Source organism: Myxocyprinus asiaticus, chromosome 1 (genome assembly GCF_019703515.2).
Source record: "Myxocyprinus asiaticus isolate MX2 ecotype Aquarium Trade chromosome 1, UBuf_Myxa_2, whole genome shotgun sequence".
Lineage (NCBI taxonomy): Eukaryota > Metazoa > Chordata > Actinopteri > Cypriniformes > Catostomidae > Myxocyprinus > Myxocyprinus asiaticus.
The window spans coordinates 39,231,854-39,246,924 of record NC_059344.1 but is presented as its reverse complement, the minus strand read 5'-3'; the positions used below and the strand labels follow the sequence as shown (position 1 = coordinate 39,246,924).

Genomic DNA, 15,071 nt, shown 5'->3' with positions numbered 1-15,071 from the left:
TTCACCCCATTATACACTGCAACAAAATACATTTTTTATTTGTTTTTGTTTTGGCTTGTTTTCCAATATAAATATCTAAAACTCCTTTAAAACAACATTTACTTTAGCAGCTGTACTGCAGAAGAATTTGTTATGTATTTTTTTATCTGAGAATGTTGAATATAATATTAAAAATAAAAATATTTTAAAATATCTAAAAATCCCTTAAAAAATGATGCATTCACCTGAGAAGCAGCATATACGATGTTTAGACTTGCTTTTAGAGAATAGATCTTGAGTATAAGTATATTTTGTCTTTACTGCACTCACAGAAGTATAACCAAGTGACAAAATACACTTATATACAAAATACACATATTTAAGATACATTCTCTTAAAGAAAGTCTAAATATCTTATATGTTACTTCTCAAGTAAATGTATCTTGTTTTAAGGATTTTTAGACCGTTTTAAATGGAAAAAAAAGACAAATACATTTGATAACAGTATTTGTTTTGTAGTGAAATTTTTACTGAATTAAACATAATAAAAATATTTTTTCCCTTTAATTCAGTGAATGTCATTTAGAGGTATTTTTAAAAGATGATTTTGTCCTCTTTATTGTTAGTAAGCACGTTTAATACAACCTTTTATGTCAGGGCACAAGCTGAATAGTCGGTTTAAAGCTAATGATTAATCGTTGCAATAGTTGCCCGAATAGTCGAATAATCGTTAGATTAGTCGATTATCAAAATAATCGTTAGTTGCAGCCCTTGTGCCAAACATTTTTAACTGACATGGAATAGTTTAGTGTTTATTGTTGCACAACTCTTTAGTATAAACCTTTTTCAGTGTAAAGCTATATAGTGTTTGGCAAATGTCAGTCTGTTTTTCTTTCTTTTTTTTTTTTTATTTTTGGAAAAAATTTCTCAGCCTAATAATTCAAAGAGGATGCATAAATACACCTTGTGTGCTGGAGTCATTGAGGTAAGGACTGTAATAGGCTGCCACAGTGAAGTGTATGATTAAAAGCAGTGGTTACAATGATAGATGTGTGTGTCTACAAAGCTGCTGTTGTTGGGATTTATGATCTGTAATAAATTTTCCTGAAAGACAGCCTTTTTGATTTGAATGTAGCTCAGGTCAGTGTGAGCATTCAAGGTATGATGTGCAGGGGATTATATTTTGTCTGTGTTCTTTTAACAAATGCCAGTTTTGGTTTCACCTCTTTCTTTGTTTAAATAAAGGTGCATTTAGATGGCTAGCATTTCATATCATTGTGGAGTAAAGTAACCAGAACATGTTTATTTAATTAGGTAATTTTGCCACATACATTCATAAACAAGTTAGCTCAAAATAAAAACAAATGTATTATTCTCAGTACTCCTCAGTCCACTCCACAAAGATTTAATGACTTGTTCCACTGATTTTACTTTATGATGACCTTAAATAATCTTAAAAGAATTTTGTGTGTTTGATATGGTCGCTCTCTCTACTTCAGAGCCTGATCTAAAGAAGAGAATCCGGGTTCATCTGCTTAATGCTCATGGGCTGGATGAAGCTGGCATTGATGGTGGAGGAATATTCAGAGAGTTTTTGAATGAGTTGTTGAAATCGGGCTTTAACCCAAACCAAGGCTTCTTCAAGACAACTAATGAAGGGCTTCTCTATCCGAGCCCCACAGCAGAGATGCTTGTGGGAGAATCCTTCACCCGTCATTACTACTTCCTCGGCAGGATACTGGGAAAGGTAAGCTAGATTTCCAGAGGTCCACATGATCTATTGCAAATCCATATCTTGATTGGTGTGGCTATTCACTATAATTTACTAAAACGTTCTTCAATTTTGCAATGCAGACCATACAAGTAAAAATGTTGTGCACATTGGCTCTTCATTGGCTTCTCTCTTCTCTCTCATTCTTGCCCTCTTTGTAGTCTTCATCTGTCTTTCACTCACAAACAATCTCAAACACATACAGGGTCATCTGGATCCATGCTGAAGTTCAAAGGTCAGGTTCAATCAGTGGTCTCAGGCTGAGTGGTTTAATTACCATTATAGATTTAATGCATGTTATTTACAAGGTCACCGAAGTTTAAAGTCAAGTTTATTTGTGTCCTTTTGATCCAAATAATTTTTCCCATGTCTAATATTACACAAGATAATTTTTCAGATCACCTCTAAGAAACCTCCATCAAAATATGAGAAATGTATGGTCACATGTAAATTTATGCTTTTGGCAGAATCATTTATCCAAAGCAACTTACAGTGCATTACGTGGATACATTTTACCAGTTTGTTTGTTCTCTGAGAATTGAACCCATGATCCCGGCGTTGCTAGTGCCATGCTCTACCAGTTGAGCTACAGGAACTGAATGCTCACAATTACATGACTTTTGTATTATATGCCAATGCTGTGGCATAATCAACAATTATAATACCAAAGTATTTGCGTAGTTGACATCTGACATCTTGCGGTCTGACATGCTATACTCCATCTAAAACTATTTTTACAGCATTTTGCTAATTCATTTCTAATTACTATGCTTGCAGTTCCATGACCACATTAATTGAGAAAACAATTGTGAAAAATTTAAAAAAAACTTTTAACCTAAAATCTGTGTTGATTAAAAATTCACCAACATGAAGTTCATGAACATATGTGTCAATTAGCCACATAGTAACAGTATATAGTTAGTTATTAGGAGGGGGATGATAAGCATTCAGTTCATGTCCCATAAACTATAGATGTACAGTTGGCTGTGCAATAAAGTTGCATCATTTCTAAGGCGATTAAAATGGTTCATAATAAGCAGAAATAGTTTTACAATAAAATCATTGTTATTGACTGTCCTTTTTAATCTAGCCACAAGCAACAAGACTCTTAATTACACCTAGTGCTTTACTATTATGGTTACTCCCTGAGTCACAATATATTGATGCTATTGTTTTGGCCATCTCTTGTGTGTCCGCGAGCAGGTATTTATTAGCCACTAATGTTTTTTAAGTTTCATTAATGTGCCGGCCCAGGATTGTTTATCACAAAGCGCATTGACTAGGGGAAGGGTAGATGAATTACCTCATGCCAAGAAGCTTGCTGCTCAATTAGGCTACTCCATTAGCCCATGATTCCCCATCTCTGTTTGTGGAGCCACTGCATTTGGCCATTGATGCTAAATCAGCTTGCACCATAAATAACCGGCACCACGCCACTGGTAATAGTGTTTTGATCTGTTTTACAGTCACAGGCATCAACACGACTTGTGAAGAGGCAATTCAGGCCACTTATTACAGAGCTATAATGAACACACACATACACACACCTTGTCTGAAGGAACAGACATAACTGAGCTCTTACTCTGAAGAATGACTAGCCCCACCCCCCATTTTCCTGATCTTATTCCATTAAATTGCCCCCACTCCTCAGTAATGGGCAAAGCAATTAAGGTGAGGAGATTAATTTGAATTTGACTTTCAATTAACCCTCCTTCCCTCTCCATAAATATGTGAAAAAGTGGCAGACAGAGTGGGATATTGATATTTGTTTAGTGCTGTTATAAAGGAGGCTTGTATAGATTAGGATTGCCTCACTGTTTCTAAATGGTGGGTCTACCACAGATACACACACAAACACAGAACAGCTCTTGAGTACTTCTACTTTCTCTGCTTCTTTGGTGGTTACTCTTGCCTCTTGTTGTCCATATTATAGGGATAGTTCACGTAGTTCAAAAAAGATCATTTACTCACCTTCACGTTGTACCTTTTCAACTTTCTTTTCTCCGTGGAACATAAAAGGAGATGTTAGGCAGAATGTTATTCTCAGTCACCATTCACTTTTATTGCATCCTTTTTCCCCTGCATAAAAGAAAATCAACGGTCAGTGACTGAGGCTACATTCTGCCCAATTTCTCTTTTTGTGAACCATGTAAGAACTACAGTCATACTGGGTTGTTTGCAGCAACATGAGGGTGAGGAAACGATGACAGAATTTTTTTTTGGGTGAATATTCCTTGCATGTCAACAGATTTAATGGAGTTTGCAACTGACTGGTCTAGTTAGAAGGCCCACATGGAACCTGAGCTTGCAGAATTCTCCAGAAAGCTAAATTGGGATGCCCATCATTCACAAACTTTTAAACTTCCCGCTCCCCTTGCTTTTTCGTTTATGAAATATTATGGCTAATATAATTGTTTTTAGCTAAAAGAATCTCCTCAGCTTTGTTAAGAATTATCCTGGTGAATAGTTTTTACATGAATACTCCACAGTCCACACATGCCCTCAAATAGAGACTGACTTGCTCAATCACACACATTATCTAAAGAAACATTACTGTTCTGTAGTTCAACAAGCAGTGCTCAACTGTCCCTTTCCAAAGGGCAACAGAGAGGAAAGAGGAGGTCAGAACCACTGATTAATGGCAAGTGTGTTTGAAACCTGTTAATTTTTTTTATTGATTCTTAATTCTGTAAATTAACATTTATTTGGCAGAAACAGAAGGCAGCTGCTAAGTTGTTGGCATTTACTCTCCTGATGGTGCCACAATTTGCATTAATTGCGTTGCCACTGCACTCACTTATATTAAAAGTCCTGGCCATTCATGAATCCTTTTTATCCCGAGTCATTTTGGCACAATTTCTGGCAATAAACATCCATAAATAACTTGAAGGTTTGAAAAATAGTTGTGCGTCGTGCCTCCATATTCTTATTGCATTGTCTTCCCAGGAGCAACGTTATTGATAGGTTTCAAGAGGGCACAGCACATATGTTCCCACATCAGGGCTCGTGGGAAGAGTGATGCTAAGTGGATTATTTTGCATAAAAAATGTTCCATGTTTGAAGTTGCACAATTAACCTGTGTTTAGAAAATGCTCTGATTTACAGCCTGTGTGTGTGTGTGTGTGTGTGTTTAAGGTGCATGTGTTATGGAAATTTGGGAAATTTATAATCCATTTAGCTTATGTGGTCGGGAGAGTTTAGTGCAATCATTTATTTAAGGCCTGAATATTTTAATGTCCTCGTATATAGTCTTTTTAGGACTATTGCAGTACTTTAGCTTTTATGACTCACCATCATTGTGCTTCTTAATGGAATGACAGGTTAAGGATACAATTGATGTTTTGGAAGTTTGAGCTGCTTAAATATAAAGTGTCAGTGTTTGAGACAAATTAGCCTACAAGATTAATATATTGTCACAATGATTTTGCCATCTATTAAACTCATAGTGGCTGGCTGCACATTGCACCGTATTTGATACTCCTGGGGGGTCATCCTTGGTTAAATCTCTCTCTGTCTCTCCTTCTGTTTCCCTTTCCCTCAGGCGCTGTATGAAAACATGCTAGTGGAATTGCCATTTGCCAGTTTCTTCCTGTCGAAGCTTTTAGGCACCAGTGCAGATGTGGACATCCACCATCTGGCCTCTCTAGACCCAGAGATGTATCGAAACCTGCTTTTCCTCAAGAGCTATGAAGGTGACGTTGAAGACCTCGGCCTTAACTTCACAGTAGTCAACAATGACCTCGGGGAGGCCCAGGTAAGATGCTTTGTTTATCGTCTATGTGCTGATTTGCTTGTCGTTTGAGTCTCTTCTCTCTTTCCCACTCTCTCCCCGTCTCCCTCATTCATTCTCTGGATTGTTAATGATTAATCTAACTGTTGGTAGTCTTTGCTGATGGAGATAAAGCACGTCTCTGTCTAGTGCTCTTTGAAAGAACTTCTGTGTTGACCTGCTTAAACATACTTGCTTGGAGGAAGCTGCTTAGCATTGCATTAGGGCTAATCATCCAGTAAAACAGTAGTAGTGCCACTCCTCACCACAAAACCTATAAACTACCTTAATATGGCCCAACCTGAGGTGTACGGTGGGAAATCATGTGTGGTCTCCACGTTTGTTTGAAATAAACAAATACATTTGAATTTGATTTTTTTTTCTTTTTTTTTTTTTTTTCTCCTAAACAAATTCTAAAATATTGTATTAATTTTTGTCTAGTATTTGAAACAACTTTTATTTACTTTCTCCTAAAATTTACAAGGTAAAAGCTTGTTATGAAAAGGGGGTCAAGTACATATGCATTCATTTCCTCTTTGTTGCTCAAATGCTTTCAACACTTTCCTTAGCAGCTGTACTTTTCCACTTTCTATAAGGAATTAAACTATCACTCAACCTAGAAAACTGCTCCATGAGAACAGCAATGCTTTTGGCACAGACGGTGCATGTCACACTTCCATCTATTTGTTCTTTTTTTTCAGGTGGTTGAGCTCAAACCAGGGGGAAAGGACATCCCGGTAACCACGGCCAACAGGATAGCCTACATCCATTTAGTGGCCGATTACCGTCTGAACAAACAGATCCGAGCGCACTGCTTGGCCTTTCGGCAGGGCCTGGCCAACGTGGTCAACCTGGAGTGGCTGCGCATGTTTGATCAGCAGGAAATTCAGGTAGCATCTCAGCTGGGAACACACACACATAGACTCGCATTGGAGATGTGGGAATGGGGTAATGAATGGGCATGTGTTCAGACAAACCGATAAGTTGTGTCTCTGAAAAAAATATGATAAAGATCTGCTGCTATTGTTATTTACACACTGTCCTTCTATTCTGTACCCCTAACTGTGCTTGGCTTTGGGCTGTTTCATTGTTCCATATAAGTATCCATATTCACATTTTGTTTATATGTTTTTAATTTAAGAACTTTTATATTTAGATCCTAATTAAAATGTAACAGACATATGTCTCTCAGGTACTGATTTCTGGTGCCCATGTGCCCATCTGTCTGGAAGACCTGAAGAGATTCACTAACTACTCAGGTACTACAAACACACCAATCTATCTTTTTTGCCCAGTCAAAAATGAATGAATAATTATTTATTTGGTTTATTCTTGTCTGAATTACTAGTATTTATTTCCTTTCAGAGGTATTAGATTGCTATTAATTTATTTGTATTCTGTATTTATTAATAAGGGAAAGCTGAAACATGTACAGATCTAGTTGAATATGCAGTATATACATTTTTACACATTGCCCTGGCAGCTCAGTAGTAATTTAGTATTTTATGTATTGTATTTTTATTTGGTAGTGCTGTCAGGTAACAGCTTTTCCTCTACTTAAACAGGATGTAAAAGACAAGAATATTTCAGCCATGTTTGACATCAGAGACATGTTGTCCTTTGGCTAATTTAATGCTCTAAATTGCATTACACAGCAGATCCACAGAGCAAACAAGATTTTGAGAATAATTGTTTTCTTAAGAACTGTGTTTTAAAAGAAAAAATATTATAACAAAGTAATTCTAGAAAAAAGTAAAGTACAGTTTGTAGATTCATATGTACAACTGATAAGATGATTGAATTCCTGCAGGACCAAAATATCTAATCTGATACACTTTCTAGTTTCATAAAGGTATCAGTGACAGCTGCAGAGCTGTTAACTTTGTGGGTTTTAAGCAGATACATTTGATAACTAAACTAAACATGTATTTATTTTAATGGCCAAGAGGTAGAGGGTATTATTAAATAACTTATTCATGTATTTTAAAGTGAAAAGGTGAGACCTAAAATCTTTTAATGAATGAACACATAGACACCGATTAACATCCCAATTAACTTCCATTTGAGGAGGTCAAATGCAGAAACCATCTCTACATGGGCCAATCTGTATTATTGTCTTCTATGTCATTCAAACACATAGCCCATTAACGCTAAGAGATTATCTTAAATTCAGGAATGGTTGTTGTGCAAGATTTTTGCCATTTAAATTCACACATTTCGATTCTGAGAAGAGATTTTTGTTTTTATTTACTGTTGAACTGCTTTACTTCTCAGGTGGTTATTCAGTGAATCATCCCGTGATCAAAATTTTCTGGGAGGTGGTGGAGAGCTTCAGTGATGAAGAGAAACGCAAGCTGCTCAAGTTTGTTACAAGCTGCTCGCGACCTCCGCTCTTTGGCTTTAAGGTCAGTCATTTTTGGCCAAAATCGTTTGACTCTTAATATGTCTCTAGGTGTAATGTTAGTGCATTAAACACATCTGAGGTTTAGTTCTATTGTGTCTGGACTTGTTAAAGACAAGTTATTGTTTTATCTGTGGTAAAAAAGTATACAAGGGTAAAAAAGTGAAATGTGCAGACAGCCCAACCTGATGTCTGAGCTGCATCAGTATGAATCCCACCTCTGTTATCACATGGAGTTCAGGTGAAGTTCATACTGGCTCGCACCTGGTGATGATTTTTTTCTTATTTTCTTTATTTTCATTCAATAAAGTTATCAAGATCCTCACCACAAAGAAGTCTACTCCCTGCAAGGTGTGTGCTGCCTTAACACGAGATATAATGAAATGAACAGAACATGTTTTGATGCAGCATATCATTAATTTCCACAAGGTTGTATGAGCAAACACGCTCATTGTAACAAATCATTTTCACATTAGAACTGCTATCAGGATAGGGCTTATCTTGGTCTCTATTTGTGCTAGAGAGGTTGTGACCCCTAGCGTTGTAATGTTATTCAAGGCTTTGCCAAGTGCCACTGGGTGTATGAAATCCTTCTGACTGATTAAAAAAAAGTTATAAATGACCTGTTAAACTTGGAATGGCTCTCGCCTGATGTTGACTGCATCAAGTATGTATGTTATCAAAGGTTGCTAAAACTGTCAGCAAAAGATGGGGATGAGTAGAACAGTGAAATAAAAGAGAAGTATTCTCAAATATGTGTTTATGCCTTCCTTAGACTAACCAAGGACAGTAATTGTCGTTTCATTGACTTTATTACACATTTTAATAGCGGCCATTAGTTTAAAACAGATTACTTTAGCCTATTTGATTCTGAGTGGAGGAAAAATCATGGCTTCTGAGCAATTCCACAGATACGTGTTACTGCCAAAATTAAAGTGGAGCCATTTAATGAATTTGACTTTGGTGCAGACGGACTGAGGGACAGATGGAAAGGAGGCTTAAGAGAGGAAAAAGACGAAGAGAGATAGATCAAGGGGAGATGCCCTCCCACCTTGTCTGCCTCTTCAGCTAGCTCAGCCTTAATTAGGTGCCGTTAAACAGGCCAGAATTCATTAGGGGAGAAATAGCCCTGTCAGAGTAAGCTATTTAAAAAAGATGATGAATACCCTTTTCACAAAATGATGGCTCCCGCCGTGACACTTTCTCAATAAGCAACGATACTTTAATACCTTAATTGTTAGAAAAATTGGCTCGTTAAAGCAGGTTTAATCAGGTTCATTTTGGGGTTGAAGTGGTTACAGGCCCCAAGATTTTTTTCATTATCTTGTTTTTCTTTCAGCAACCTCTCTTAGATCTAAAAAGCTGTATGCCTAGCTGATGCGTCAGTATGATATCAGGCTGTTAGATTTATTGGCATAGATGCAGATTAAGCATTTTTTTTTTTTCTTAAAATAAAAATATAACTCTTTCTGGAGGCAAATGAAGAACAATTTAATATTAATAAGTATTTATGTATATTTTGTTCTCTCTGTCTCCTCAAAAGACATTAAGGCTGTCAAATTAAAATATTAGAAATATTCAAGTATTCGTTGAATTTAAGATAAAAGTGCACATTCAAATGCATAAACTGTGCATTAAAATTTTAGAAGTGTGCAAAGTGTTGACGATGACTTGCTGTAGGAGGAGGTCTTTGGCTGTCTCTTGCTCCGTCTAGCGTCCTGTTGGAACAGTCCCTATTGCAACACTGAGATCAGATACATGCCTTTACGAGACGAGTCAAAGCAGCAAATGGCACTTTACAACAGAGTTCAACCGAATTCCACTATTATCTGGAAATATTGCTACCGTACATATTACTGTAATTAATAAAAACACTGTGGTACTGCCGATATTTTGAAACTTGAACACCGTGGTACTATAATTTAATGCACATTTGTTTATAATGAAATGCACTTTTGTTAACAGCCAGGTATTTTCTTTGCAATAAACAAGATATGATGTTGCTGTTTGGTTTATAATTATGCGTTTCGCCCTCTAGTGGACAAGGGAGTCAATTTAAAAATCTGGTGATCATGGATGTCTAATAGCTTTTTTTTCACTAACTGAAATATTGCCTATTTTGGAAATATTTAATTAAAATTGTTGACAGCCTTAAAAGGCATTCTTATTTAGAGTAATTTCTGCTTATGAGACAACTGTCATGATTAAACAAGTACAATCTGTGTTTTCTTTGTGTCTAGGAGCTATACCCGGCCTTCTGCATCCATAATGGCGGTACTGACCTGGAGCGTCTCCCTACCGCTAGCACTTGCATGAACCTTCTCAAGCTGCCTGAGTTCTGTGACCCTCAGCAATTGAGGAACAAGTTACTTTATGCTATTGAATCGTCTGCTGGCTTTGAGCTTAGCTGAGGAACGAGTCGTGTCCTTGATGGCCTTGGAATCCCGACAAGAAGCTGCAGTATGGCCTTTGTCATGGTGACCAGATAGGAAGTGACCAGAATGGACAGACTGTGTGTCTGCAGTGATTTGCAGAAGGTGTTGGGGCATAAAAACAGAGGACAAAAGACAGAGAAATCCAGAAGGACAGTTTGAAGTTGTGGCATGGACTAGTATATGCTCAGTTTTATTTTAATTTCAAAGAGACTGAACTTGTAAATAATGGAAAAGCAGTTATACATTCAAAGCGGCATCCAAAAAGTCATGTGGTCAAAAGCACTAACACTGAACAGGAACATTTGAATGTTGTAGATACAGTGGACAACAGAATAAACATGACAACACAAAATTTACCTGTAGATTTTCCTTGGTTTTGCATAGCTGACAATAGAATTCTTGATAGGGTGTTTTGTAAGAGTTTTACAGTTTCGGCTGTTCTTTGTCACAATAGTGCAGCACATATTAAGTGTCTACCAGTAAAGATGCATGCATTAGCCTCACTAACTCAAGAACAAGCTTAAGCTTCTTCAGTATAACAGCATGCCTGAAATTTCTTGAATATGATACTAAAGAGTTGGCTTGGTTTTAAGGTCACACCACATTAGCATTACCAGAAAGTGCACATGGCTTTAAATGGGGCTGAAAACAGCTATTCATTTTCCTGTCTAAAAATTATTTTATGACTAATGTGCCTCCCAACAAAGGAGTTTAATAGATTAGAGTCATGGCAGTTTGAACCTTGATGTACGAGGTTAACAGGTCTAAATGGTAGTATATCTCAGAAAATGGTGTATAGTCACCTTGTTTTAATTCACAGTAAAATAATTACTTAAATTGGTTGTTTCAGGTAGACTTTTTACCCAAAGAATGGGGTGACATTACACTTGGGACACTATTCCAGTATCTGCTGTAGCACATAGCAATTCAGTAGTATCCTGAAAGAGACCTTATTCATGCTAGCGCCATCTTTGATTTTTAATGGGAATGACAACGAGGCTGTGAGGGATAGACATACAGTCTCTTCAATGGCACGAACGGTATAAAGCTCCTAGATCACATCTGATTTTCCACAACTCATGTTGCCTGGAGTTCTTTATACTAAATGTACTTGGACAGATATTTTATCAATGTTTTGTTCGCGGAACGATCCAAAAACACTTTAAACTGCAGCACAGCCTATTGAAGGGACTGAAAGTCTATCCCTCACAGCCTTGTTGTCATTCCCATTAAAAATCAAAGATGGTGCTGCTGTGAATAAGGTCTGTTGTATTTTCTGTCAGCATCCTCAAGTTGCTTTTTGCTGCTACTTACTGAATATGTTTAGCATGGCCGTGAGGACATGTTGATTGGTTGGAAAAGAGCGGATGATGGATATGTCAGTATGTCTACTTTTAATGGGTGGTATTCCTTCACAGTTCACAAAGTATTTGTATAAGCCTTTTCTGTGTCAATTCTCCTTGTCTGTTAGAGGTCGAACATCCATGCTGAAGTAAATTAGAATGACATCATACAAACAGGTGCTGAATATCTGATTGTTTACAAATATTGATGTGTAGCATCTTTGTCTTGTTAGTGATTAGCAAGGACATGCAATGTTGTGTGCAAAGATGCAGATTTGCAGATTCTTTCTTCAACTGTATGTGCCCTAAATGATTTTTGAAAGACAAACAACCCTAGATAAAAACAAAGGTGTGAACTTGTACCAGAGTTTATTGCAATGATTAAATATGTTTTGAAATTGTATTTGCATTGGAGATATATGCATCTTTTTTTTTTTTTTTTTTTTAAGAAGAGCATAAAAAAAAAAAATAGTTGTATTAACCATTTCATTCTAAGTTTTATGGCCTTTGACATATAATTAAAGAAACATCCAGTGATGGAACAAGAAGAGAGGCTACTCGAGACCACAGATGCATTATCCATACAACATAAATTAAGGGTGTGTGTGCTTGACATAAATCTAATTGGGCCCTGCTATGAGAGTAAGAGATGGTCAGAGGGCAGGGAGAACTTTTTTATTCCTCCTTGGATCATCTCCATCCATATACTCCCCCACCCTCAATCTCACCCTCCTTACACATACACTCACTGGAATGACTTGAGTCTTTTAGACTCTCCCTTTCTGACTGAATCTCCACCATTTTAGCAGTAAGCTCATATGGGAGTAATTGGATCTTAAAAAACCAACTTGTCCTATAGCTATGAGGGATTAATCTCAATACTGGGGAGATTTATTTAGGCCTATTACCTTATAATGGATTATAGTTCGCAAACTTAATGCCGCTAGATATAAATCATATCCATGTGCAAAGATACTGTGTACCAAATGTATTTTATATAGCTTGTAGAAATGTTATTATTGCACTTAAGGTCAAGCCATTTCACACCAGACTATGAAAAGCAGAAATTCATTAAGAACAATTGGTTGTATAAAACCCTTGACATTTAGGAGGTCTGATTGTGTTCTTTACATGAAGAAAGAGCAATTTACACTTTCATCTCGTTAAAGAAAATACGAAATTTCTCTGGTGATAGACAAAAAAAAAATTGTTTTGAAATGTACAGGCCTATACACTACATTTGTTTAATAATGTATTAATCTTTTATAATGGGGTGGGTGGAGGACTAGATTACAGTGGCATGCAAAATTTGGGCACCCCTGATCAAAGTTTCTGTTGCTGTGAATAGCAAAGTGAGCAAAAGATGGCCTGATTTCCAAAAGACAAAGTTAAAAATGACACATTTCTTTAATATTTTAAGCAATTTTACTTTTTTATATTCACCTTTTACAGTTTCAAAATAACAAAAAAGGAAAAGGGCCCGAAGCAAAGGTTTGGGCACCCTGCATGGTCAGTACTTAGTAACAACCCTGGCCAGTATCACAGCTTGTAATCTTTTTGTAGCCAGCTAAGTGTCTTTCCATTTTTGTTTGGGGGATTTTTGCCCATTCTTCCTTGCAAAAGGCTTCTAGTTCTGTGAGATTCTTGGGCCGTCTTGCATGCTCTTCTGAGGTCTATCCACAGATTTTCGATGAGGTTTAGGTTGGGGGACTGTGAGGGCCATGGCAAAACCTTCAGCTTGCGCCTCTTGAGGTAGTCCATTGTGGATTAGGATCATTATCCTGTTGTAGAAGCAATCCTCTTTTCATCTTCAGCTTTTTTTTACAGATGGTGTGATGTTTGCTTCCAGAATTTGCTGGTATTTAATTTAATCCATTCTTGTGAAATGTTCCCCTGTGCCACTGGCATCAACACAAGCCCAAAGCATGATGGATCCACCCCTGTGCTTAACAGTTGGAGAGGTGTTCTTTTCATGAAATTCTGCACCCTTTTTTTCCAAACATACCATTGCTCATTGCGGACAAAAAGTTATATTTTAACTTCATCAGTCCATAGGACTTGTTTGCAAAATGCATCAGGCTTGTTTAGATGTTCATTTGCAAATTTCTGATGCTGAAATTTGTGGTGAGGATGCAGAAAAAGGTTTTCTTCTCATGACTCTTCCATGAAGGTCATATCTGTGCAGGTGTTGCTGCACAGTAGAACAGTGCTATCTTCTTATAGCCTTCTCCTGCTTTGTGGGCATCAATTATTTTAATTTTCAGAGTGCTAGGCAGCTGCTTAGAGGAGCCCATGGCTGCTGATTGTTGGGACAAGGTTTGAGGAGTCAGAGTATGTATAAAGCTTTGAAATTTGCATCACCTGGCCTTTCCAAATGATGATTGTGAACAAGCCATAGCCCTAACAAGCTAATTAAGGTCTGAGACCTTGGTGAAAGTTATCTGAGAGCTCAAATCTCTTAGGGTGCCCAAACTTTTGCATGGTGCTCCTTTCCCTTTTTTCACTCTAAAATTGTACAAAATAAAAATAATACACTAATATCGCTTAAAATGTATGCCTTTTGGAGATCAGTTCATCTTCTACTCACTTAACTATTCACAGCAACAGAAATTTTGACTAGGGGTGCCCAAACTTTTGCATGCCACTGTATAAGGGGTCCTGGTATCCCCCCTCATTAACAAATAAAAAAAAAATGAATGTGTAATTTTTCTCTTTTACAGATATTACATACCCATACATATACACATTTCCTCATGCCTGAACAGAGCTTGATTATCTCTCTTCAATATTTCGCTTAGTGCAATAACAATTGTACTATTTATTTCAGTCTGTAAAGGTTCCAAAAGTACCAGTTATTATTTTCTTATTTAGGCACAAAACATAAAGGCTAAAGAAACATGAAAGATATTTCATTGTGTATAATCAAAAGACAAGGAATGGTCAAATTGCCCTTTAAGAATAATCTAGTGTCATACAACATCCCAGTCAATAATATATTATAAATGCAGATGCTTGCAATAATACCTTGATGTAAATTGTTTATTATTTATTATCCTAAACAAGCAACCACTGCCTTTAAAATGTAGAACTCTCAGAAACCTTCAACCTTCAGGGATGAAAAGAGCAATTAGTTTACTATCATGTTATTAGAAGATCCCATGGCGCCTCCCTGTGGAGGTTTTTGTAGACACTAGAGGGTCTTTGGTTCTGTTGCTGACCTAGGGACTGCGACTAGGTGTGGGTAGGCTACACCCGGGCTAAAGGCACATTTGGTTTTATTTTCTCTCAAAACACTAAATAGTAATAATAAATGTAAATTTTGAGGTAAATTTATCTAATATTTAATCATTTTTTAAACGTTGCAAATTTATGT

At 36.8% G+C, this 15,071-nt stretch overlaps 1 protein-coding gene across 3 annotated transcripts in view; it reads left to right on the top strand.

Annotated features, from left to right (window-relative positions):
* Positions 1–12,101, top strand: part of ube3c (ubiquitin protein ligase E3C) — a 40,135-nt gene extending 28,034 nt beyond the window's left edge. The window contains exons 19-24 of one of the 3 annotated variants that reach the window (XM_051703601.1): positions 1,479–1,726; positions 5,292–5,504; positions 6,221–6,409; positions 6,712–6,778; positions 7,794–7,924; positions 10,161–12,101. In XM_051703601.1, coding sequence (XP_051559561.1) covers positions 1,479–1,726; positions 5,292–5,504; positions 6,221–6,409; positions 6,712–6,778; positions 7,794–7,924; positions 10,161–10,331 — 1,019 coding nt within the window. In that variant the 3' untranslated portion in view covers positions 10,332–12,101. Of the gene's footprint in view, positions 1–1,478; positions 1,727–1,911; positions 2,172–5,291; positions 5,505–6,220; positions 6,410–6,711; positions 6,779–7,793; positions 7,925–8,230; positions 10,118–10,160 lie in introns of those variants that run through there. The other 2 variants (XM_051703608.1, XM_051703617.1) reach the window with 2 other exon arrangements.
* Positions 12,102–15,071: the final 2,970 nt, after the last annotated feature.